General features: G+C 36.1%; 1 protein-coding gene across 3 annotated transcripts in view; it reads left to right on the forward strand.

The window, feature by feature from the left end:
* The window catches only part of DPH6 (diphthamine biosynthesis 6), a 232,308-nt gene that overhangs the window by 143,258 nt on the left and 62,134 nt on the right, over positions 1 to 26,916 (forward strand). For all 3 annotated transcript variants that reach the window (XR_010405070.1, XR_008508076.2, XM_045900390.3), the window contains exons 6-7: positions 2,571 to 2,632; positions 25,756 to 25,850. Coding sequence is in view for 1 of the 3 variants with exons in the window: in XM_045900390.3 (XP_045756346.2) it covers positions 2,571 to 2,632; positions 25,756 to 25,850 (157 nt within the window). In the remaining 2 variants the exon portion in view is untranslated. The remainder of the gene's footprint in view (positions 1 to 2,570; positions 2,633 to 25,755; positions 25,851 to 26,916) is intronic.

A 26,916-nucleotide genomic window follows, 5' to 3' on the forward strand; every position in this document is an offset into this window, starting at 1 on the left:
ATCCCTGGAATAAATCCCACATGATCATGGTGAATAATTTTTTTTTTTAATGTATTGTTGGATTCAGTTTGCTAATATCTTACTGTGGATTTTCATCTATGTTCATCAGAGGTATTGGCCTGTAGTTTTCTTTTTCTGTAGTTTCTTTATCTGATTTTCATTATCAGGGTAATGTGGGCCTTATAGAATGAATTTGGAAGTTTTCCTTCTCTTCTACTTTTTGGAATAGTTCGAGAAGAGTAAGTATTAACTCTTCCTTAAATATTTAGTAGAATTCACCTGGGAAACCGTCTGTGTTGGGTATGGTTCTTACTTTTAATAATAATCAGAAAATGAAAATTAGGGGTGCCTGGGTGGCTCAGTCATTAAGGGTCTGCCTTCGGCTCAGGTCATGGTCCCAGGGTCCTGGGATCGAGCCCCGCATCGGGCTCCCTGCTTGGCGGGAAGCCTGCTTCTCCCTCCCCCACCTCCCCCTGCTTGTGTTCCCTCTCTCGCTGTGTCTCTCTCTGTCAAATAAATAAATAAAACGTTAAAAAAAAAAAAAGAAAAGAAAATGAAAACAAGTATCTAAAACAATTTTATATATATTTATATATCAGATTAGCAAAGATTTAAAATTCTGACACCACTAAATTATTTTTGCATTATGTGAAGTAGGAATTCTATGTCCTGATAGTGGAAGTACAAATTGGTTAATACTGCTTTGAAGAGCAATTTGGCAATATCTAATAGACTTAAAGATTATACACATACACATGCATATATACAGTAATATATATAATTATATATCATGGTAATTTCACATAAAAGCATATTCACTGCAGCATAAAAAGTGCTTGTGGCAAAACAGAAATTAGGAACAACCCAGGGCCCAAATACCCATCTACTGGAAAATGTAGAATTAAATTCTGGCATATCCATATAGTGGAATAGAATACAATAATAAAAATGAATGGACCAGAGCCATGGTAATCAATATAAGTAAATCTCAACAATGTGAATTTAAAAAATCAAATTAAAGTTTGTATTATTCATGTAAAAATTTAATATACCTGAACAATACTAAATACTGTTTGGATACATAATTTGTAGTAAAATTATAAAAGCATTATTAGTAACTCACCAACTTCAAGAGTGGTTACCATGTAGAAGTGTAGGGGATATAGATTAAGAGTAGATATACTGTTATGTTCTATTGTGTTGGTGGTGGTTATTTCTTTTAAAAAAATGTTGTAGAGGAAATACAGCACATTAATGCTTGTTAAATCTGGGTGGTGATTACATGGGTGTTTCTTTCAAAGTATTTCATTTACTTATTCATTCTAAATACTGAATTGCTAAATAGTGGTAGAAGTAGAGGAACTGGACAGAATCAGTGATTGGTTCATCTATATGTTCACCCATCTCCTTGAAATTTTAATTTTAGCGAATATACCATGAGAATAAGATTGCTGTGAAGGGAGTTGACACGAAAAATCTGTCTAGTGCTGTTGATCTGAGTTGTTTGCTTTGAGTTTCACCTAAAAATACTCAGTGGCAGAAGAGTTTTCAATCTTTGCCTGACTTCCCTTCTTCTGATATGTGATATAAGAAATAACATGTTACCAAAAAAGGCATCCAACTAGAAGCAGAAAATGATTAATCAGTTTGTGTAATTAATAAGCTAAATAATTTAAGCCAACAAAAAATAAAAATAACTTATTTAAATGAGACTAAGTCAATACATGTATTATGTATATAAATATCTAAATGTATTATGGATGTAATATCTAAAATGAATTCTTTCATTTCATAGCAAACTTGTGGCATGTGACTTTTTCTTCCCTGGCAAGTTAGTTTTGGTATGTGGGAAGAGTTTATTGCCCATACTTGTCTACCTATACCTTATCACCTACATAAACTCTGTAGTTAAACATCTTTATCTAAGATTGTGCACATGCCATTGGTATAATAAGGATTTTTCAGAGTTGTCTCTATCTTTGTTTAGAAAATATATTATCACACAAGTGGTCATTGAAATGAAGTGTCCTTTAATTTGAGAATACAATTATTTGTGTCCGTATCTGTGTCCTTCTATGAAGTGAATTAATTATATAGGCATAAGGGTCTACCACTCTTCTATTTTCTACTCTTACTCTCTAAGTTAGAATTTTAAAGTTAGATAAAACAGGGATACATAAGAAAATTCTCACTATTGTCCATGAGTAAAATAACCATAATAATTAAAATACCAAGGACATAAATGTCATGTTTGAAATGATACCTGTTTTTCCAACTAAATTACAGTTGCTCAAAAATGAATTAAAACAATGCATCTGGAAGTTGACACAGTGCAATGAAATGATTTGGTATGGAACTTATTTTTCAGGAGCAAGAAAACCAGTTACCCAAGGGGATTAGGAAAGTAAATATGAGCCAAATACATTTTACTTTAGGATCAAAGCAATTTGAAATAATCACATACTGGTTTCCTAGGCAAGGAGAGACCAAGGGAAGGGGAATATGTCTTTAGACTTCCAATCTGATAATTACCTAAAAAAAAAACAAAAAAATGTAATCTTTCTTGGCAGGTTTAGATCCAGATAAGCATCTTGGAAAAACCCTGGATCAAATGGAACCTTATCTCTTAGAGGTAAGAATTTATACTATTTCTCAAAATATAGGCATCTAAAGGAAGAAAAAAATAAGGCCATGATATGATGATTATAAAATTAATTTTGTTGGGGCGCCTGGGTGGCTCAGATGGTTAAGCGTCTGCCTTCGGCTCAGGTCATGATCCCAGGGTCCTGGGATCGAGTCCCGCATCAGGCTTCCTGCTCCTTGGGAGCCTGCTTCTCCCTCTGTTTCTCTCTGTCTCTCATGAATAAATAAATAAAATCTTTAAAAAATAAAAATAAAAAAAATAAAATTAATTTTGTTTTGGAAAAACTCTGATGGCATTCATGATATAGTTTTGTGAAAAAAAATTAACTTCTAATGGATATGAAGATATCAAAAATTAATTATGAAAATCATTACCAGGTTTTTGGTCTGAATAAAGAAGTAAGCTATTCCTAAAAGGAAACTGTCCTGTCAGAAGGTTTTTTTTAATTAACATGGACTTTGTATGCTATATATGAAGTACTATACTCCTAAAGTAGCTGATAGTCTCTGTGATCAGATGCTTTTCAATCAAAAATGTGAGTAGGAACTTCCTTCAGAGATGATCTAATCTAACCTCTTTTCTTTTACCAATTAGGAAATTAACTTGCAGAATAGCAAAAAAAAAATTATTTTAAGGTTTCAAGTAACAATCATTTAACCCATTATCATTGTCAAATCCTAAATGTGTTCTAAACTTTGAAGAAGATTTAGTCATTTTCATTATTTTCTGTTAACTGTTATTACTATATTTTATGAGAAATTGGGGCAAATGTTATTCGCATGGCAATGATAACTAAAGGAGTATAATGATGAGAGTATTTCATTTCACAATTATGATGGAAAAAAGAAAATTACCTTGCTTCTATGAAAGAACTGAACTCCTCTAATAAATTATCATGTTCCCCTCCCCATCTCTTAATTTGTCAACATTGTCTCTGGACATTGTTAATACAATTGCTGTGATGTGCTAGCAGTTACTACCTTCTTTACTAACTTTATGGTTTTTGGATTTTCCTTCAGTTATTTGCACTTGATTATTTTATGGTTTATCAATATGTACCAAATGCTTAGAAATCCCTGAAATGCTTATTCCTTTTTTCTCTAAACATCAGTAAGCATCTAATATATGTGAGGCAAATAGTAAAGATAAAAATTAAAATGAAATGATAATATAATTGTGACAAATTATATTTGATTTCTAGATAATTTAAGTTGATGACATGTTTTTTTATGTTACTCTGATAGGACTTTTCTCGCAGCAGTTTGTGTTATGGCCAACATTGTATCTATGTTCACATCTGTTCCCTATCATCAGATTATATTTTGCTTCTGAAAAAAACAATGTAGATAAATAATGAAATTAAATTTATGGGTGTAAAAGAAAGAGAACTTGAGAAATGAGAGACTGGGGCTTTGACAAAAGAGCTTTTTGTAAGCTGCTCCACAAATTTAAAGTTATGAGTTCAGGTGTCAAACATGTAGAGGTTCTTTGTAGAATAGACGTATAAGGCTTGGGATTGCCATGATGTCAATCATGAGTTAACCTGGATATTATCATAGAATATTTAAACACAAAATTGCAGAAATCATTTTATTCAATCTTCAGCATGGCCAAGCAATCTCATATTTCTCTGGAAAACTTATGTACCCATTCTCCATAATGGCTATTGCATTTCTTCTCTGCTGTCCTCAAAATTCAGTCCCCTTCATTTTTCCCCTCACTTTTGAGTGGATGGTTTGTTTCTTCACAAAGAAAATAGAAGCCATCATCCTGGGAATCCCTCTGCCTCTGAGCACCACCCTTGCATATTTTTGCTTCCTGTAACTGGGAGAAGTACACTTCCTCCCACATATGGCTCACCTCCTTCCTGTGCTCTGGATCCCATGAGCAGCAATCACTCACCCTCTCCAGTAGCTTCCTCCTCATTCTCACATCATATTGTAACATACCACCATCTCTGCCATTCTGAAGATTCCCTCCCTCCACTCTAGTTATTCCTCTAGCTACTTCTCTTCTTTGCTTCAAAACCAAAAAGTTCAGTGTTATCCATGTTGATGGTCAGTGCTTCTTCATGTCTCAGACACCTCGTATACCTGAAGCCTTGCTTCTTTTTCCACCTCTAAATGGATACAGCTCTGACAAAGATCATGCAAGATCTCTCTTTTAGCAAATCCAACCAACACTTCTTAGCCCTTATTTGACAGTTTTAAACACTCCTCCTTAAAATGCTTCCATCAGCATCCATGATGCCACATTCTCCTAGTTTTTCTCCTTTGTTCTCGTCACTCTTAGTCTCTTTTGCCAGTTCCTAGCCTAGGCTCCATTTTCACTCCATCGCCTTTTTCTGGATGATCTCAGTCACTCACATGGCTTTAAAAACTAGCTATATTTGGATGACTCCCAAATATTTCTAGCCCAAATTTCTCTGCTAAGTCCTAGTGCCTAAAGGCACTGCAAATTAAATCTCCATAAACTTGATTGTGGCCTTTATATCCATTACTTTTTGCCATTCCTTTTGTCATCACCTTAATTCAGTGCCTGTCACTTCAGGCCTAGAGTATTACTGACAACTCCAAATTTGCCTCTATCTTCCATTTTATTTCCCAAAGAATTCATTTTGCTTACTGCTTCAAGGTAACTGTTCTAATATATTCTACTGTAATTGTCACTCATTCACTTCAAAACTTTGAGTCCCATTGCTTACTGGCTAAAATCCAAATTCTTTAGACTCCTCTTTCCCTTACTTAACTCTGGCCAACCCATTAGCATGGTCTTGTCTTCTCTATCTCCAGAATATATTCTAAACTCAAACACTTCTCACTGTCTCTGGTGCTACCACCACAAGATAATCATCTCTTGTCTGGAATACTTCATCAACCCCTAACTGGTCTGCTTACTTCCACCATTGCCCTGCTAGGATCCATTATTCATATAGATGCCAGAGTAATTTTTTTAAAGTGTAAATCAAATCACATCGCTGCTTTGTTTAAAATTTAAGTAGTTTCTCATAGAATAACATCCAAATTCCTATGAGATCACAACCGATGAAACTGTATATGATCAGCATCCTCATTTTCCACCAGCCTCTATCTAACTCACTGAGCCTGAGCCACAGATGCCTCCTTATTACCTAAATACACTTTATTCACCCCTTTTCTCCTTAGGGCTTTGTTCTGCCTCAAATGTTTTTTTCCCTCAGACCGCCACATGGTTAATGCTTTCTCGTAATTTAAGTGACAACTCAGATGCTCCCTCCTCAGAAAATCTTTCCCCAACTACCCTAGCTAACACAGATCTCTACAAATTATGTCTACAAATCGTCTGTCTGCTTATGTGTATATTATCTGTCACCCCTTCCCCCACCCCACCAGAATGTAAGCTCCAATAATCCTACCAAGATTTTGGCAAAGACATTAGTTCTTTAGTTCTTTCATTCAGCTATGTGTTCATCTGTCTGTCCATTCACTACTGTCATCCTTAAGTTACTTCATATTTATTGAGGACCTGTTATATGGCAAATGCTGTGATGAGCACTAAGGATACATGATGAATTAAACAAGATCTGGGGCACCTGGGTGGCTCAGTTGGTTAAGCGACTGCCTTCGGCTCAGGTCATGATCCTGGAGTCCCGGGATCGAGTCCCGCATCGGGCTCCCTGCTCGGCAGGGAGTCTGCTTCTCCCTCTGGCCCTCCCCCCTCTCATGTGCTCTCTCTCATTCTCTCTGTCTCAAATAAATAAATAAAATCTTAAAAAAAAAAAAAAATTAAACAAGATCCTGTTCTAAAGGAGTTTAAAGTCTGCCATAGTTATTCTCAGACCTGAAAGTGAAGTTTATTGGGGACCTTGTTAAAATATACACTCTTTTCCCACCCTAAGAAATCTCAGTTCAGAAGGACTAGGAATCTAATCTTTAAACAAGCACTAGGTAATTCTAACACAGTGATCAAATATATCATCTCCTATTTCTTCAATACCAGTAACACACTTCAGGCTCTTTATTTCTAAATTTCTCTGAAAGAAGGTAAGCCTTCTTGAAACCATCATCATCCATTGGCTGCCGCTACTTATTTCTGAAAGCTTTCTGAGTATTTTCTTAGCCTACTTTTGGGGCTTACCATGTATATATTCCACCCCTTATAAGTTGTTTCATCCATAGCCTTCCTCCTGTGGTGATATTAAACACCCCCATGACTTCAGCTACCAATTTTATTCTTATGACAATTAAGTCTATTCCTCCACCATCTTTTTATGTTCCAGACATCTGTATTCTGCTAGATACCTTCCTCTCTTAGATGTACTCAATCACTTCAACTTCAGCTGTGCAGAACTGAACATTTCTTTGCTGACATATCTATGCCATTTTTATGTTCCCTGACAGTGAAGGGTTCCATTGTCTACTCAGTTGTCCAAGACCAATAAAAAGTGAATTGTAAAATTATTTCATACATTCCATTATTCATAAATAAAGCCCCAGCTCCTTTTAATTCTACCATCTTAACATCTTATAATCTGTCCCATTTAATCCTCATTGTCACTACATTAGGGTTTCCCCTAGGTTATTATAATCTTTTAGCTCAAGTCTGTCTCCTCCCCATCTTACCCCTTGGGTAAGCCACAGGGCTGTCATCATCATACATGTGAAGGGCAAATCTGATCTTGTTGTTGTTCCCCATTCCCTCAAAATAAAATTTTGCATTGTTCCCCATTCCCTCAAATAAAATTTAAACTCCTTAACACAATGTAATCTGTCCTTGGGGAAAAAGAGGCTTGTAAGTTACGCATTCTCCTACATCCCCCCTATCCTTCATGAGTTTGGAACTATTAATGGTTACCCTAAAGTGAGTACTCCCTTCTACCTCCATGTTCTACTCCCCTTCTCTGCAGACTTTCTCTCTCCTTCACTCAACTAAATCCAATCTGTTGTTAAAGTCTAAGCTTTAAACTCTTGCTTAAATAAGCCTCCTTTGAGCTGCCATTTTCTTCTTTGACTCCCAGGATGTAGCACTTCTCATGCTATATATTTTTCTAATGTTTATTATAACATTAAAGTATGTAATGTGTAAAAAAATTCAAACACTATCAAATAATGAAAACTCTTCCACTGACTCCAAGCCCCCCAGTTTTCTTTCCCAGGGTAACCACTCTTCTCTATTCTGAGGTATCTCTTCAAAAACTTTTTTTGCATATGTAAATGTATATGCATGGTTTATTCTTTTTTACCAAAATTGGAGTATACTGTGCATATTATTCTCCATCTTCCATTTTAACACATAAGGACCCAGATAATTTGTTTTCATGTCTTCACTATGTGGATAATATATTGAGCCTCTTCTTTATTGATGGGCTTTATTCCTTACTGATTTCTTTCATGTCTTTTGCTATTTCAAATAATGCTAGAATGAACATTACTGTGCATATATTTTAGGGCATATGTGAATTTATCTGTAGGATAAAATCCTAGAATGGAAATACTGGGTCAGAATGTACGTATGTTTTTAATTGCAGTAGACATTGAAGATATCCATTTTCAGCTATGGCAGAATAACTTACATCAGACTAGTTCTCCCTATGAAAACAGAATAGTTGTATGGAATTAAAACAAAAATAATGTTGGAAGGCATTAGGGAATTACCAAAAATGAGAAAATTTGAGGGGCCAGAATTCTAGTGAGAACAGAGCCTCTAATCCCCTTAAAACATTTTCTAATTCAAAAAATGGTACAGGGATACCAAGAAGTTGAGGAGAAAACTCCAGCCGAGAAGCTGAGTAGGATTTTCCGCAGCTTCAAAGCGCTAAAGAGACAAAAATTAGAATTCAAGGCAAACCAGAGTGGAGTGGACCTGGTTAACCATCCACGTATTCAGTCGGACTCCTGACTTAGGGGTAAAGGCAAACCAGAAATAGTCCAGCCCTTGCAAATACTTATATCCAGCTTTGAATCATAACAACTCTAGATTGACTTAATCTGGTGTTCCTCGTATTGCCTATTTCTCTCTTTAAGAAGATAACAAGAGTCAAAGCCTCAGATTATCTCTAAAATATTTCACATACAATTTCCAGCAGACAATGAGAAATGACCAAGCATATCAGGGGATCTGATGAGATAACTGAAAGCAAGAGAAAAACACACACTAGAAACAGTGTCAGAGGATCCATATGATCAAATTATCAGATTTAGACTTTAAAGTGACTGTGACTTTGGGCGAGAAGATGAACTATTTTAGGGGCAATTTGGACGCTTTATAAGAGAATCAAATAGAATTCTAGGACTTAAAGTGCAAAACCTGAAATTAAGAACACAATACATGGGTTTACCAGTAGATTTGATAACAGTTGTATAGACAATTAAAGACCCAGAAGATAGGGTGATATAAAGCATCCAGGCTGAAGCCCAAAGAAAATGGGATGGAAAGTAAACAGAACTCTAAGAGATGTAAGGGAGAAAAGTTTGTCATACCTGTAACTGGAGTTGCAGGAGTAAAGGAGTGAGAAGAAAGAACAGAAGCAATGTTTGAAGAGATTTTACTGTAGGATTTAGCTGTAGTTATTTTTGATGATTTTGACAAGTAGCTTCTCAGAATGGTAAAAATTGTTCAAAAGAGAAAGATTGAATATTAATGGCTAATTGCACATTTTGAACATGAATTGTTTTTCCTGATAGGTATAGGAAATTATGCAAAACAATCTAGAATGTCTTTTTCTCTGGCTTCTGCATAGTCTAATCTGTGTGTACATGAGCTTTCTATCAAGTGAGTTCCTAATAAATTTTTACACCAATTTGTTACCAATTTGTTTTTCACTACCTGTACAACAGTTATCTGACACAACCCAGATTTTAACCCAGGTTTTTTGCTTTCTCTTTTTCCTTTCATTTTTACATATGCTCATAAAGGAGACTCAATCAGTTGCCTGATGTACTCAGAGCACAGTGATTCTAATATAAAAGCAAATGTGTCATTTGTCAAACTCTCATCTTCTTTAAGCATTTAAAGGGTATGGCTGTTTTTTATTTTTTAAAAACTTATTTTCTAGGACTCTGTCTTCTCCATCATTGCCTAAGACATATCAGATTTTAAGGAGTGTATATATGTCCTTATCTTTATGAATAATGTCATTAACCTCATTAAGTGAGATAAAAAATCAACCACATATTCATTTTTCATCTTGTTGACATAACTCTCCTGAATAGTCAAGAAATTCAAAAAGAGAGAAAAAAAAACCTTTGAACTTGTAGGGGTGGGAGAAAAAGGGGTTAAGTAGAGGAACCCATTTTGTTCACCTGCCTCAGATATCCTGAACCACCTGTTAGGTACCCATTGTGTAATGTGGGTGGACATGACTTGTAAAATGTAATGTTATTTCAGCTAATACATTAATCCTTTAATATATTATTGTATCCAAGAGTTAATATTTTTTTAAAAGATTTTATTTATTTATAGGACAGAGAGAGACATAGCGAGAGAGGGAACACAAGTGGGGGGAGTGGGAGAGGAAGAAGTAGGCTTCCCGTGGAGCAGGGAGCCTGATGCGGGGCTTGGTCCCAGGACCCTGGGATCATGACCTGAGCTGAAGGCAGACGCTTAACGACTGAGCCACCCAGGCACCACAAAGAGTTAATATTTTTTAGTTAAGGGAATTTTTGTATATTACAATGATTGCCCTTGAAGAAATTAATATTATTTGTGAGAATGACAGGTTGGTGGCAGAGGTGACGGAGAAAAGATGATACCTTTGGGCAAGGGTTCTTTTCATAGTTCATTCAGATCACATGGGGTAAGAGGCAGCATAGGACAGCAATCAGCAAGTTAACTCTGTATTCAGGAGGCTAGGTATGAATCCTGATGCTACTGCTTACCTCAAATGTTGATCTAGTTAGTTTCTCACGTATATAATAGAAGTAATAGGTGCTTAGCTTAGTATCTGGCACATTCTCAGTACTCGATAAATGTTAGTGATGTTTAATATTATGAGTAAAATTTGCTATTACTTAAGAATAATTCTGAAACTTTACTGCCTTACAAAAAAAACAAAAAAAACTGGGTGGACACTATAACTGGAGATTGTTAACTGACATATATCAACATGTAGATAACAATTCTAACAGAAAAATGGCAAAATCTATGGAGAACCACTATACAGAAAAGAATATCTCAAAACCAAATATAGATATGAGGAGATGCTCAAATGGATTTAATAATCAGAGAAGTACAAATTAAAGAAACAGTGAGATGTTACCTTGTACCAATTTGGCAAAAATGAGAAAACTGGATAATGCCAATTGTTGACAGGTGAAGATTTACAGAACCTTAGGAATGTAGATTGGTCTACCATTCTGAAGGGCAGTATTGCAGTCCTAGATTAAATATCCCCATCCTATCATTCCATAAAGGGACATTAGTGAATATAATCTTTGCAGGGTTATTTTTGATGGTGTTGGGGTTGGTGGAGGCAATATGAATGTCCATTCCTGGAAGAGCAGATAGTTAAAATGTGGTGAGTGCACATTATGAGATACAAGTCTGCAGTTAGAAAAGTATATTCAGTGTGCATATAGCAGCAAAGTGTTGAATGCATAAAAGTAACATTGAAATGAATTGAAAGTATAGGCACACAAAATAATACATTTGCAAAGATGCAGACAAAAGATACACATTAAATATTTTTAAATGTTTGTGATAAGGGAAAAAAAGGGGGATAAAGTATACAAATAAATCATAATTACAAAAAACAACATAAAATACCTACATACATATTGCTGAAATTTTGAGATATAATCAAGTATAGAGAAGTATAAAAAACATAGATTTCTGTCCTGTGATGCACATGGCTAACATGTTGGTGTACTCTGTAATGGTTTATTTCCTAAGAGTTTGTTTTTCACACAAGTTCACATAGTTAAATAGTTGTACATGTCTTAGTTACATAATTAGGTTTGATTATACATATAGTTTGTGTCCTTTGTTCTCTAGCATTATGTCATATTTATTTTCCCACATAATTGAATATACTTAGAAAATATATTAATTAATGGCTGTGTGGATTCCATCATATTTGTATCCTCTGTATGAATGTATTATGACAAATTCAATGAGTTACCTCTTGTTGGAAATATTTGTTATTTCTAAGTTATTATAAACAATGTTACTTATTTTAAAATTGTTATAAACAATGTTATGATTATGATTATTCCTAATGAATCTTCCTATACATTTCTGATTATCACTTGCTTCAGATAAATTCCCAGGAATATAATTTCTGGGTCAAAAAATACAACTTTAAGGATTGTACATTACTCTAAATTAACTATGGATGCATATTTTTCTCATTTAGTGCTCTGAATATATCATGCCAGTCCTTTCTGGCCTGCCAGGTCTCTGTGGATAGGTCTGTGGCCAATCTAATGTTTCTACTATTATAGGTTACATATCTCTTCTCCCAAGCTGCTTTCAGGATTTTCTCTTTGTCTCTGAGACTCGTAAGTTTTACTATTAGATGTCGGGGTGTTGACCTATTTTTATTGATTTTGAGGGGGGTTCTGTGTGCCTTCTGGATTTTGATGCCTGTTTCCTTCCCCAAATTAGGGAAGTTCTCTGCTATAATTTGCTCCAGTATACCTTCTGCCCCTCTTTCTCTTTCTTCTTCTTCTGCGATCCCAATTATTCTAATATTGTTTCATCTTACGATATCACTTCTCTCTCGAATTCTGCCTTCTTGATCCAGTAGTTGTTTATCTCTCTTTTTCTCAGCTTCTTTATTTTCTATCATTTGGTCTTCTATATCACTAATTCTCTCTTCTGCCTCATTTATCCTAGCACTTAGAGCCTCCATTATTGATTGCACCTCATTAATAGCCTTTTTGATTTCAACTTGGTTAGATTTTAGTTCCTTTATTTCTCCAGAAAGGGTTTCTCTAATATCCTCCATGCTTTTTTCAAGCCCAGCTAGTATCTTTAAATCATCATTCTGAATTCTAAATGAGAAAAATATGCAGTCAAGAATACTATATCCAGTTAGGCTGTCATTGAAAATAGAAGGAGAGATAAAAAGCTTCCAGGACAAACAAACACTAAAGGAATTTGCAAACACAAAACCAGCCCTACAAGAAATGTTGAAAGGGGTCCTCTAAGCAAAGAGAGAGCCTAAAAGTAACATAGACCAGAAAGGAACAGACAATATACAGTAACAGTCACCTTACAGACAATACAATGGCACTAAATTCCTATCTTTCAATAGTTACCCTGAATGTAAATGGGCTAAATGCCCCAATCAAAAGACACAGGCTATCAGATTGGATAAAAAAAACAAGACCCATCGATATGCTGTCTGCAAGAGACTCATTTTAGACCCAAAGACACCCCCAGATTGAAAGTGAGGGGGTGGAAAACCATTTACCATGCTAATGGACACCAAAAGAAAGCTGGGGTGGCAATCCTTATCGCAGACAAATTAGATTTTAAACCAAAGACTATAATAAGAGATGAGGAAGAACACTATATCCTACTTAAAGGGTCTACCCAACAAGAAGATCTAACAACTGTAAATATCCATGCCCCTAACATGGGAGCAGCCAATTATATAAGCTAATTAATAGCAAAAGCAAAGAAACATATCGACAACAATACAATAATAGTGGGGGACTTTAACACCCCCCTCACTGAAATGGGCAGATCATTTAAGCAAAAGATCAACAAGGAAATAAAGGCTTTAAATGACACACTGGATCAAATGGACTTCACAGATATATTCAGAAGATTCCATCCCAAAGCAACAGAATACACATTCTTCTCTAGTGCCCATGGAACATTCTCCAGAATAGATCACATCCTAGGTCACAAATCAGGTCTCAACCAGTACCAAAAGATTGGGATCATTCCCTGCATATTTTCAGACCACAATGCTTTGAAACTAGAACTCAATCACAAGAGGAAAGTTGGAAAGAACTCAAATACATGGAGGCTAAAGAGCATCCTACTAAAGAATGAATGGGTCAACCAGGAAATTAAAGAAGAATTTAAAAAATTCATGGAAACCAATGAAAATGAAAACACAACTGTTCAAAATCTTAGGGATGCAGCAAAGGCAGTCCTGAAAGTATATAGCAATACAAGCTTTTCTCAAGAAACAAGAAAGGTCTAAAATACACAACTTAACCCTACACCTAAAGGAGCTGGAGAAAGAACAGCAAATAAAGCCTAAATCCAGCAGGAGAAGAGAAATAATAAAGGTCAGAGCAGAAATCAATGAAATAGAAACCAAAAGAACAGTAGAACAGATCAAAGAAACTAGGAGCTGGTTCTTTGAAAGAATTAACAAGATTGATAAATCCCTCGCCAGACTTATCAAAAAGAAAAGAGAAAGGACCCAAATAAATAATATCATGAATGAAAGAGGAAAGATCACAACCAACACCAAAGAAATACAATTATAAGAACATATTATGAGCAACTATATGCCAGCAAATTAGATAATCTGGAAGAAAGGGATGCATTGCTAGAGATGTATCAACTACCAAAACTGAACCAGGAAGAAATAGAAAACCTGAACAGACCTATAACCACTAAGGAAATTGAAGCAGTCATCAAAAATCTCCCAACAAAAAAAGCCCAGGGCCAGATGGCTTCCCAGGGGGATTCTACCAAACATTTCAAGAATTAATACCTATTCTTCTGAAACTGTTGAAAAAAATAGAAATGGAAGGAAAACTTCCAAACTCGTTTTATGAGGCCACCATTACCTTGATCCCAAAACCAGACAAAGACTCCAACAAAAAGAATTACAGACTAATATCCCTGATGAACATGGATGCAAAAATTCTCACCAAAATACTAGCCAGTAGGATCCAACAGTACATTAAAAGGATTATTCACCACGACCAAGTGGGATTTATCCCAGGGCTGCAAATTTGGTTCAATATCTGCAAATCAATCAGTGTGATACAATACATTAATAAAAGAAAGGACAAGAACCATATGATCCTCTCAATAGATGCAGAAAAAGCATTTGACAAAGTACAGCATCCTTTCTTGATCACTCTTCAGAGTATAGGGATAGAGGGCACATACCTCAATATCATAAAAGCCATCTATGAAGGGCGCCTGGGTGGCTCAGTTGGTTAAGCGACTGCCTTCAGCTCAGGTCATGATCCTGGAGTCACAGGATCGAGTCCCGCATCGGGCTCCCTGCTCGGCAAGGAGTCTGCTTCTCCCTCTGACCCTCCTCCCTCTCATGCTCTCTCTCTCATTCTCTCTCTCTCAAATAAATAAAATCTTTAAAAAAAAAAAAAAGCCATCTATGAAAAGCCCACAGCGAATATCATTCTCAATGGGGAAAACTGAGAGCTTTCCCCCTAAGGTCAAGAACACGGCAGGGATGTCCACTATCGCCACTGCTATTCAACCTAGTATTAGAAGTCCGAGCCACAGCAATCATACAATAAAAAGAGATAAAAGGTATCCAAATAAGCAAGGAAGAAGTCAAACTCTCACTCTTTGCAGATGATATGATACTTTATGTGGAAAACCCAAAAACCTCCACCCCAAAACTGCTAGAACTCATACAGGAATTCAGTAAAGTGGCAGGATATAAAATCAGTGCATAGAAATCAGTGGCATTCCTATACACCAACAACAAGACAGAAGAAAGAGAAATTAAGGAGTCGATCCCTTTTACAATTGCACCCAAAACCATAAGATACCTGGGAATAAATCTAACCAAAGAGGCAAAGAATCTGTGCTCAGAAAACTATAAAATACTCATGAAATAAATTGAGGAAGACACAAAGAACTGGAAAAACGTTCCATGCTTATGGATTAGAAGAACAAATATTGTGAAGATGTCAATGCTACCTAGAGCAATCTACACATTAATGCAATCCCTATCAAAATACCATCAACTTTTTCCAAAGAAATGGAACAAATAATCCTAAAATTTGTATGGAACCAGAAAAGACCCCAACAGAGGAATGTTGAAAAAGAAAAGCAAAGCTGGTGGCATCACAATTCCAGACTTCAAGCTCTATTACAAAGCTGTCATCATCAAGACAGTATGGTACTGGCACAAAAACAGACACGTAAATCAATGGAACAGAATAGAGAGCCCAGAAATGGACCCTCAACTCTATGGTCAACAAAGCTTGCTTCAACAAAGCAAGAAAGAATGTCCAGTAGAAAAAAGACAGTCTCTTCAACAAATAGTGTTGGGAAAATTGGCCAGCCACATGCAGAAGAGCGAAACTGGACCATTTCCTTACACCACACACAAAAATAGACTCAAAATGGTTGAAAGACCTCAAAGTGAGACAGGAGTCCATCAAAATCCTAAAGGAGAACACAGGCAGCAACCTCTTCAACCTCAGCCGCAGCAACTTCTTCCTAGAAATATTGCCAGAGGCAAGGGAAGCAAGGGCAAAAATGAACTATTGGGACTTCATCAAGATAAAAGACTTTTGCACAGCAAAAGAAACAGTCAACAAAAACAGAAGACAACTGACAGAATGGGAGAAGATATTTGCAAATGACATATCAGATAAAGGGCTAGTATCCAAAATCTATAAAGAACTTCTTAAACTCAACACCCAAAGAACAAATGATCCAATCAAGAAATGGGCAGAAGACATGAACAGACATTTTTCCAAAGAAGACATCCAAATGGCCAACAGACACATGAAAAAGTGCTCAACATCGCTCGGCATCAGGGAAATCCAAATCAAAACCTCAATGAGATACCACCTCACACCAGTCAGAATGGCTAAAATTAACAAGTCAGGAAACGACAGATGTTGGCGGGGATACGGAGAAAGGGGAACCTTCCTACAGTGTTGGTGGGAATGCAAGTTGATGCAGCCACTCTGAAAAACAGTATGGAGGTTCCTCAAAAAGTTGAATATAGAGCTACCCTATGGCCCAGCAATTGAACTACTAGGTATTTACCCCAAAGATACAAATGTAGGGATCCGAAGGGGTATGTGCACCCCGATGTTTATAGCAGCAATGTCCACAATAGCCAAACTATGGAAAGAGCCCAGATGTCCATCGACAGATGAATGGATAAAGAAGATGTGGTGTATATATATATACAATGGAGTATTATGCAGCCATCAAAAGGAATGAAATCTTGCCATTTGCAATGACGTGGATGGAACTGGAGGGTATTATGCTGAGCGAAATAAATCAAAGACGTGTATCATATGACCTCACTGATATGAGGAATTCTTAAACTCAGGAAACAAACTGAGTATTGTTGGAGTGGTGGGGGATGGGAGGGATGGGGTGGCTGGGTGGTAGTCATTGGGTTCGATATGTGCTATGGTGAGCGCTGTGAATTGTGTAAGACTGTTGAATCACAGACCTGTACCTCTGAAACAAATAATACATTATATGTTTCAAAAAGAAGAAGATAGTAGGAAGGGTAAAATGAAGGGGGGGAAATCGGAGGGGGAGACAAACCATGAGAGACTATGGACTCTGAGAAACAAACTAAGGGTTCTATAGGGGAGGGGTGTGGGGGGATGGGTTAGCCTGGTGATGGATATTAAAGAGGGCACATACTGAATGGAGCACTGGGTGTTATACGCAAACGATGAATCATGGAACAGTACATCAAAAACTAATGATGTAATGTATGCTGACTAACATAACATAATTAATAAATAAACTATGGAATAATTGTAATTATTGCTTCTTAAACTTCTGCAGTTTCCTAAAATTATCATTTGATAAGTGAACAAATGGATTCTAAAATTATTTTATCCTTTGTTGGTTTTTCCCCCAGGCTTATTTTCTCATTGTTCAAAAAAGTAGATGAATTTTAATATAAGAGTTGCATAAAATTTTAAAGGTTTAGAACTGTTCCTTAAATGTTCATTAGGAGTATTCTTATTTTTGTGATATTTTACATTGTTTGTTATAATTCGTACTCTCAGATGGGTCTTCAACAAATATGTGCTTTGCCTACTTTTATAGTAAAGCTGTGTATTTAGCAAATGCTTACTAAATGCCATACTCTGTGCTAAGTGCTTTTTATGCATTATTTTATTTGATCAACTAACCTATGAGGTTGTGACCATTGATATTTACATTTTACAGATGAGGGATCATTCAGAGGATGAGTTACTTTTTCCACAGTCATACAACCGGGAAGTAGTAGATGTTGAATATGTGCTTAAATCTATCTGATTTCAGAACCTATGCTCTTTTGTATTCTTAAAAGACATTTTGAGGATTAAATAATTATATCATTTTTCTTAACTTTAAGGCATAAAATAAATGGTCTTTAATTAATAGTAATACTGTTGGTTTTAGCAGCAGCAGAATAGCATAAAGGTGATGGTGGAAGCCACGGAGTGCATGGGCTATATCCAAGGGAATAAATTGATTAAGAAGAATATATTACAGAGATTCATGAGGGATATATATATAATTTAGGAGCAGCAGGAAGGCATCAGAGTAGCTTAACAGTAGCTTAGAAACATATATAGTATATATATCATAGTATCATGCCACATAAAATTTGAAAAGGATAAGGTCATTGTACTCTCCCAGCAAACTGCTATTCATACTGAGGTACCAATAAACACAACCACCGTCCATCCAGTTTCCCAATGCAGAAAGCTGGGAATTTTCCTTAATTCTTTTTTAACTTTCCTCACTCCTCCATTCAATTAATCACTTATTCAGCTTCCCAACAATATCTCAAAATATCTGCCCTCTCCTCTCTGTCCTCACTGCTATTTCCCCAGTTCAGGAAATCTTCACCTCCTGCCTAGATTACTCCAGCAAATTCTCAGTTCTTTGTGCTTCTTGACTTACTCCCCTCCAGTCCATTCTCCACTGTGCAACCAGACTGTTTCTAAGAGATAAATGTGATCAGTTCAGCTTTCTGCTTAAAACCTATCATCGGTTCTCACGGACCTTAGGATAATGACTTAACATGACTTATGAAGTCCCATGAGATATGTTCTCTTTCTAGTCAGCCTCATCTCACCATTATTCATCTAGTTATGATCCAGCTATGCCATACTTACTTCAGTTTCTAGTACCCATCATGTGCTCTGGGACTTAACATACACTCTTCCCTCTGGAACAGTCTTAACTTCTCTCCTGTCTTCTCTCTCTGCCTCAGCCTCTCCCTCTCTCTTAGACTTTTCTGGTTATCTCATTCTTCAGGTATCAGCTTAAGTTTTACTTGGAGAAGCCTTTGGGTTCCGTCTGGTTAGGTACTGTACTTTACAATCCCACAGCATCTCATGTATCCACCAAAGCAGTCACTACCCATTATTATAATTTCTTGTTTAACTTTCTGCTGTACCTCCAGACAATAGGCTGTTCTCCCCCAGCTTCTCTCCCTGGGTGTATGCATGGGTATCTGGACCATAGGGAGGGCACCCAATTGGTCACTAAGTACTGAGTGCTACACACTGCTATAAAGAAACTAGGAGAGAGTCTTAGGGATTTAGAAAATAGTTTCATGAGAAACTATTCATGAGAAAATAGTTTCATGAGAAAAAGTCACATGTGAGGCTGGGGATAATAATGCTCCCATCATTATCCCCAGCACCTAAAACAATGCCAAACCTATAGCAGATACTCAATAAATACTTCTTGAGTATGTGCTATGAATGATTATATGCAGCATGAAACTATTTTGTATGTTAAGCATATCATTTATAAAATGAAATTTTAGCAGTTATTATAAACCTCATGGTTTTCTATAGATGGTGAGAGGGATGAAGTGTGATTTGATTGACTTTTTTTCATCCTAATTTTAAGATGACTAACATAAATGAGGCAGGTTTAAAAGAAGAAAAATCTTGATTTAATACGAAATTCTCACAATTGGGTTTATTATAATCTTTTAAAGGGATAAAAATTAAACGGAAACCAGGTGCCCTTAACTTTTTCAGTTCAATAATCAGCATTCAGATGAAATTAATATGAGTATGAATATTCATCTATATAAATAAGTATGCCAGAAAAAATAGAATCATATAAGTAATTTCCTTTTTATTTACTAGGAATTCACTTTTTAAATGTTCAGACTCCAAGGCATTCTTATAATCCATGAAATGACCCAAGTCAGCCACATCTGTTCAAAATGCTTTTTAAAATGCTTATCTTAACAACAGTTAGATGGCAAACCAATGTTCACTTTCCCCAAAAGCTTTATCTAAAAGAAAACAGCACAATTTAGATATATGTGAAGCAATGAACATGCTTTTATGCAATGAAAATTATATTGTGTAATAAGTAAAAAAAATTATCTTGTTTTATTAATAATCCAACTGGTTAAAAAACAGCAACATATTTCTTTCAACTGTTTAAGATCTTTTAGAACTTTTATTTTATCTATTGTATTAGCTTTATATCTTTGTATTCATACAAAGGTTGGGACCAAATGGTGGATGTCAGACAAAATAGTATGTGTATTAATCTTACCCATTGGTCAGCTGGCCCAAATCTTTTTCTATATAACATTTCCCAAATGGCTAAGAATGGGGGTGGTGGGGTAGAATGTGACATCACTGATTCAGTGGCTAATGAGATAAGGAAAGCATTGACTGTCACGTGTGAATTTTATTTACTCTTTCAGATTTCCAACAGTAGAGGATAAAAATGCAGTTTCTAAGGGTAGAGAAAAATAAGTCAGTAACTTTCTCTGCCCTTTTACTTGGTAATTCTGATTAAGAGTGGCTTTATTTCTGGTTCAGATTAGACCTATCTGTTATGTCTATCAGGCCCTTTTCTGGGAGTATGCATGGGTATCTGGACCATAAGGAGGGCACCCAGTTGGTCACGAAGTACTGAGTGCTACACACTGCTATAAAGGAACTAGGAGAAAGTCTTAGGGATTTAGAAAATAGTTTCATGAGGAAAAAGTCACACATGAAAAATTTCAAGTTCAGGAGGTACATAGTGATGCAGTACAGAAATATATCACAAGGCAGCATAGGATAGTCATCACACAGACTGTAACAAGGGCAATTCCTTTTAAGCTGAAGAGAAGGAAACTAAATACTGGGTTTTATCACTTTATATTTCATTTTATAAGATTTAGTATCAAAAGATCCTTTTGAATTTTTATTTTATTTTATCTATTGTATTGGCTTTATATCTTTATATCCATGCAAAGATTGGGGCCAAATGGCTGAAGTGTTTGACTGTCAATCTACAGAGTTTGATTTTTATTGAATAGGTAATAGTCACCAAAAAGTTTTAAGCAGATGAGTGCCATGGTCATTTATTGTTAAGGAAAGTTAGTATGGTGATAATATGTATGATAGATTGGGAGGTGTGAAAACTAAGCAGGAAAATAAGAGATGACTGTAATAGTTCAAGTGTGAAGTGATCATGAAGGATGTTAGAATAGAAGACATTTGTTCACTTTATCCATGTTATTCACTGCCATGCCCCTAGTATATAGAATAGGATCTGGCACTTAGTAAGTACTGAGTAAAGATTTGCTGATTCAATAAATGAATTAATGAAAAATTTTAAAATGTAGGCTCTGTGGCAGAAGGAATGACAGAAGGAAAGGAAGGAGTTAAGTTCTTCAGTATTTCAAGCTTTCAGTGTGATTAAACCATTACAGAAATAGAAAATTGAGCAGGGAGAAGTGGTTATGAGGAAAAAAATCAAGAACTTTGTTTTATTCATGTTAAATTTAAAACAACAAGACTCCCGAGTAAAACACTCGATAAGAATTTTGAGTGGGGACTAACATATGAGAGGGAGATGAGTGGCTAGGGTTTTTGCTTTGAGAACCATTTGCATAGAAGTAATAGATACAGTAGTGGTCATGATCCTCAAGGGAATATATAGATAAAGGAGCAGAAGGCCCAAGGGAAGGACAAATTAATCTAATAAAGAAAAAAATACCATGTATTAAATGTTTCCTGTGCATTAGGGACTGAGTTAAAAGCTTTGCATGTATCATTTATCTGTTTTAACAGTCACAACATGCCCTTAATAAGGGTAGGTATCACCTAGGAAAACGGAAATTCAGAGAGGTTAAGTAATTGATCCCAGGTCCTATGCCTAATAAGTGTTGGAGCCAGGATATGAACCTAGATCTGTCTACCCCTGGTTTCCATCTTTGCTGAAACTACTCTCTGTTCATGAATTTCATCTATCTTTTTCACGAAATCCTTTAACATATTTACAATAGTTACATTATAGTCTTTGCCTACTGAGTCCGGTATTTGATTAATGTTGGGTCTGTTTCTGTTTTTCTGTTTGTTTTTCTATTGATTATAGGTCACAGTTTTCACTTTTTGACATCTCTTATTTTTTTTTTTTTTTACATATTTTATGGTAGATACTGAATAAAAAAGAACAGTAGAGACTAAAGTAAATAATGTTTACCCCCCAAAAGCCACATCCCTTCCTCTGTCTGACAGCTAGTCTGGGGTGTTTATTCTGTTTAATCTACAGTTGAGCTGGTTCTGATCTGAGTTGCATTTTGTTTCAGTTTACTACTTGTTTCAAATGATTTAAGAGTAATAATCAGGTCTCTTCATTTATCAGGGCTTATGGTCTATGCTTCAGTGAGTCTAGATATCTCTGTCTCTCCTTTTCTTCCCCTCCCCTTTTCACCCCTCTCATCCTCTTTCCTCTCCCCTATCTTTCCTCCCTCCCTCTCCTCCCCTGCTTTACTGTCCTGCCACCAGTGTTTTGTGCCTTTTTCACAGGCTTATTGCTCTGAGCCTCTCCTTACCTTCTTCCTGACCTTCCAAGCCTTGGAAAAAAATCTTAGTTTTCCTGCCCTGTCTCCAGCCTTTGGCACAGTGAAAGCTCAATAGAAAAGACTCAAGGAGCAGATGTTTCCAAAGGAATCTCTCTCCTCTTCTGTCCTGGCCCTGGCCTTCTGCATGTAGCCACTGTGTGCACTTGGCTAAGGCCTTTGGGAAAGAATTGGAAAGCTATGGGAAAGAATTGGCAGGCTATACAGACTCCCCGGGTCTCCTCTGGACTCTAACAAGCCATCACAGAAGTCCACAGATGGTCATGTGTTTGGCTGCTTTCTACACACACTGATAAAAGTCCCTCATCTGTGGAAGAATACTGTTTGCCCATTAGGAAGGTGGCTATTGATCTTTACTCACCTAGGAAAGGCTCACCCTGATCTGGAATTTAGTTCATCCAGATTTCTTTACATTCTCAGCTCTCTGTATGTAAAACAAAAAAGCATGATTTTGTAACCTGTCTAGCATACTTTTGCTGTTACGGTGAGAATAACTGTCTACTTCGACTTTTTACATACTAACTGAAACTGTTAAATATATTTTAATCATTAATGAATATTGGGCCTTAGTGAAGAAATAGGCAATATGAAAATATTTATTTTTTACTTTTCAATAAAGATTACTATTTTATGTACTTAAATTATGGAAAGAATCATGATGATTCAGTGAGAAACCAAACTTTAGAAAAACTGTTACCTATTTAGCATTTTCAATGACAGTAAGACTGATAGAGAAACTTATCAAAGGGAATTGCAAAACCATATTTGGAATGATCAAGTGTTAGCATGCAATAATGGCAATATTGAGTTGAAACCACAGACCGGAGACATGTTAGGAATAAAGTTGCAACTTTCTTGTCCAGTATTGGAACACAGACTTAACAGGCTTTAGAAAACTAAATTGAATATGTTGTACCACAAACATGTTTCCGGAATGTGCATGTCTGGATTCTCCACTTCCCTAAACTGACCCTTTCTATAATGGGCATACATCATGCTTTTGTGCTACAAGGATGTCGATTTCTAAGAGAATGCTGTGTTTTAGCACAAGATTCATTACAGAAAGTGGTTGACTAGCATGGACTTCACTTCTTCAGAAGCTTTTCTCAGAATATCAAAGGGTCTTGAAGCTGGCTGAAAGTAAGCCAATAAAGATGGATTTTTCTCTGAGGACTTATGTCATTAGAGCTTGATGCTAGTAGAGTTTGGAGTGGCTGCAAAAGACATCATACTCAGACGACTTCTTGGTTCATCTGCTATAGAAACCACTGAGCTCTTTATTCAGATTTCTTGGCCTAGAATCTGTGTTCATGCTGATGAATCAGTAATAGAAAGGGAGAAGAGATTGTGTGTGTTATTTATAGACGCTACATCACTGTTTCATTATCTTGCGTTGTTGAAATATAGGGTGTAGTATATTTGATAACCTTCAAAAGACCAGGGATGTTGTCTCGTTTACTTCGGATCTTCCTCATCTCACACGACCTGCCTAATAATCATCGTTCAATAAATACTGGTTGAAGAAGTGATATGAATTAATATTATGGAAATATTTTTTGTGAACTGAAAATATCACTGGATACATACAAATTTTAGATTTCCCAGTACTGGCAGTCTTTTTATAATGATAATATGTTGGTTTAACATAGCAGCTTAAATTATTTTTACTAGAGACTAATAGAACTACTTCAGTAGGATAACAGCCATGCCAACTTTAATTTAAAAATCCAGTTATTCTTTGGTGGTAGATTATAGAAATTATGGAAACCTTAAGTAAAAAATTTTCCAATGAAAGGAAGCTAATAATTGATAAGGAATACTCCCTCATAAAAAGACTGACCATAAAGGTGAGATCAGAAGGTTCATTTGGTGGAAGGTTGCTGGAATGGGAAGACCAGTGAAAAGGATATCATCAAAAAAGAGGACAAACCCTAGCTAGCAGAATGAGGAAACATCCCTGAAACCCATATCCTGTTATTATTTCTACATTTTCATTGCAGAGCAGATATTAATTTAATTTGATTTAATATGGTAAAGTAATCTGTTCCTGTTATCTGCTCCCATAAGGACCAGCTGCCATAATTCTGTCTTGCCACTTCTGTACTTCATGACTCAAGATGGTGAAAATTTCTGCTTTGCTCTTGGGAACTCATATAGAAAATGCCACCCAGCTTTCTTTCCCTCACTTTTCTTACTGTTTGGCTTTACAGTGTCATTCACATTACTGCTGATCCTTGAAAAGAGCAGTAGAATTCTCACAGATCCATGCTTTAAGTCCCTAAGGGCACATAGTCAAGAGTTTAAATGTAATGGATTCAGAATTATAGCACAACCACAAAAATAACCAGAGAAATAAATGCATAACAATATAAACCTGAAGACTTAGGCCATAGTGCCAGCACAGTGAACATCCATGGAGTCACTCTTCCTTTGGGCTATGAGGACTTTGGACTAGGAGAGGCTATAAGTAGAGAAAGCTAAGAAATTCAGAGTGAAGGAGATGGAACATAGTAATAAAGCCTCAACACAAGAACAGGAAGCTTCTCTGACACCATCAGTGAGAGTGTTCCCTGGCACTGATTCCAGCCATATACCAGCTGAATGGGAAATTATTTTACTCTCAGTCTCAGGATTATTTAAATAATATAGCTTATATTTAATGCAAATTGCAGGCTGTTTGTTGTTTCTTTGCTTGCTTGTTTTTTTAATTTCAGGTTTAATTAGACATGATAAGCTATCCCAACCTTTCTTGGAGTTAGACGTTCCTAAGGCTTGTCTACAGCTTTGGAACTTCATCAGTTCTCAGTACTTTTGGAACTTCACCACTAATAACCTCAAGCATAATAACCATGTTTGTTGACTCCCTTTTGTTCACAGGCCAAAGGAGAGGCCTTAGATTGCTTTCTCTGAGTCTCCAAGAAATGCTCTAAACACAACCTATTTTTCTCCCCATTCACATATAGGTCAAAGGGCAGGGGGGAAGCCCAGTTCAGCCACATGCAGTCTCATTTACTACCTCATGACTAAGTACCTTTTCTCCTTAGCCTTCTTTGAATCTAAAGCTAGTGTCATTCCTAAAATTTATGGTAATCTCTAAGTTTTCTTGTTACACATAAAATGTTGGCCCTTTACATCTTTATATAAGGATTTTGGGATTAATAAAACTCCTGTGCTTTAATGATAACATTTTTCAAATGGCTTTAACACGTTTTAGGTAGAAATATAAAGTTATTTTCCTGTAGCTTGTGATCTATTTTGGAATTAAAGTTTCTTGCATGGATTTTTTTTAGGAAAAAACAATATTAGTTAAGTGAGCATTTTTGCTGTCTAATTTTAAGTTTCCTGTTTTGTTGTTGTTGTTGTTCTCTTCCAGCTTTCTAAGAAGTATGGAGTCCATGTTTGTGGAGAAGGTGGAGAGTATGAAACATTCACTTTGGATTGCCCTCTATTTAAGAAGAAAATAATTGTGTAAGATATCATTTCAGCATTTTCTTCCCTTTCCTTAAATTTAAGTGATGGAAACAACTTAACATTAAGCTTGAGGCAACTTTTGTTGGGAGAAATAGAACGTGTCCTCTAAGTTCACAAACACTCAATTTGTTTAATACCAGTGAAGTCGTCTGAATACCTAAATCAATACCTGACAAGATGAGGCCTTCATAGAAGGCTATAAACTTTTTAGACATTGCACTTTCGTTTACTTGCTGATTATGCCCTGCAGTAAAACTGGTACCTACACACCGACACTTTTATCCTTTCATGAAGTGTGAATTGCCTGTATTATTTATCTTTCATTACAGCTACATTTGATAAACTGCCACATCAGTAGCCTGTGGGTTCCATTAACTCCATCCTCTTTTTCCTTTTTCTTGGCTTTTACAACTTGGAATAGTAATGCTAAACATTTCTCTTTTATTATTTGGGTTTATTTTTACATATAAACTTTGTTTTTGAGTGAATTCGGTTTATGGTAAGCACTGTGATTTCTTTGCCCTAGATTGTTAAAATTAGTGTAATGAAAAACAAGAACTTTCTTTTTTTTCAGTTCGTTAACATTGTTATCTGTACTCTAATTTGTGTTGCTCTTCTCCTATGCTAAGAGAGCACTTTATCTGCTTTTCCTAAGCTCTTATTGTTGGAAAAGATTGGCAGAATTATGCTTGACTTCAGGAACCACGTCTGTTGAAAGATTGGCATCCTGTATCGAGTGGACAGCTTCAACATGTTCACCACTAAGGGGTGATTTCTTTCTACATCTTAATAACGAGCAGAGGAGTGATCTAAGAAAGTTAAAACAGGATGCCTGGGTGGCTCAGTCAATTAAGTGTCTGCCTTCAGCTTAGGTCATGATCCCAGGATCCTGGGATTGAGTCCCACATCGAGTTCCTTGCTCGGCAAAGAGCCTGCTTCTCCCTCTGCCCTTCCCCTTGCTTGTGCCCTTTCACTCTCTCACTCTCTCTCTGACAAATAAATAAATAAAATATTTTTTTAAATAAAAGAAAATTAAGACAACTCTAAGGTGAATTTTCTAAAA

This window comes from Mirounga angustirostris, unplaced genomic scaffold (genome assembly GCF_029215605.1).
Source record: "Mirounga angustirostris isolate CCGP_5_RB_7025 unplaced genomic scaffold, mMirAng1.0.hap1 SCAF_9, whole genome shotgun sequence".
Lineage (NCBI taxonomy): Eukaryota > Metazoa > Chordata > Mammalia > Carnivora > Phocidae > Mirounga > Mirounga angustirostris.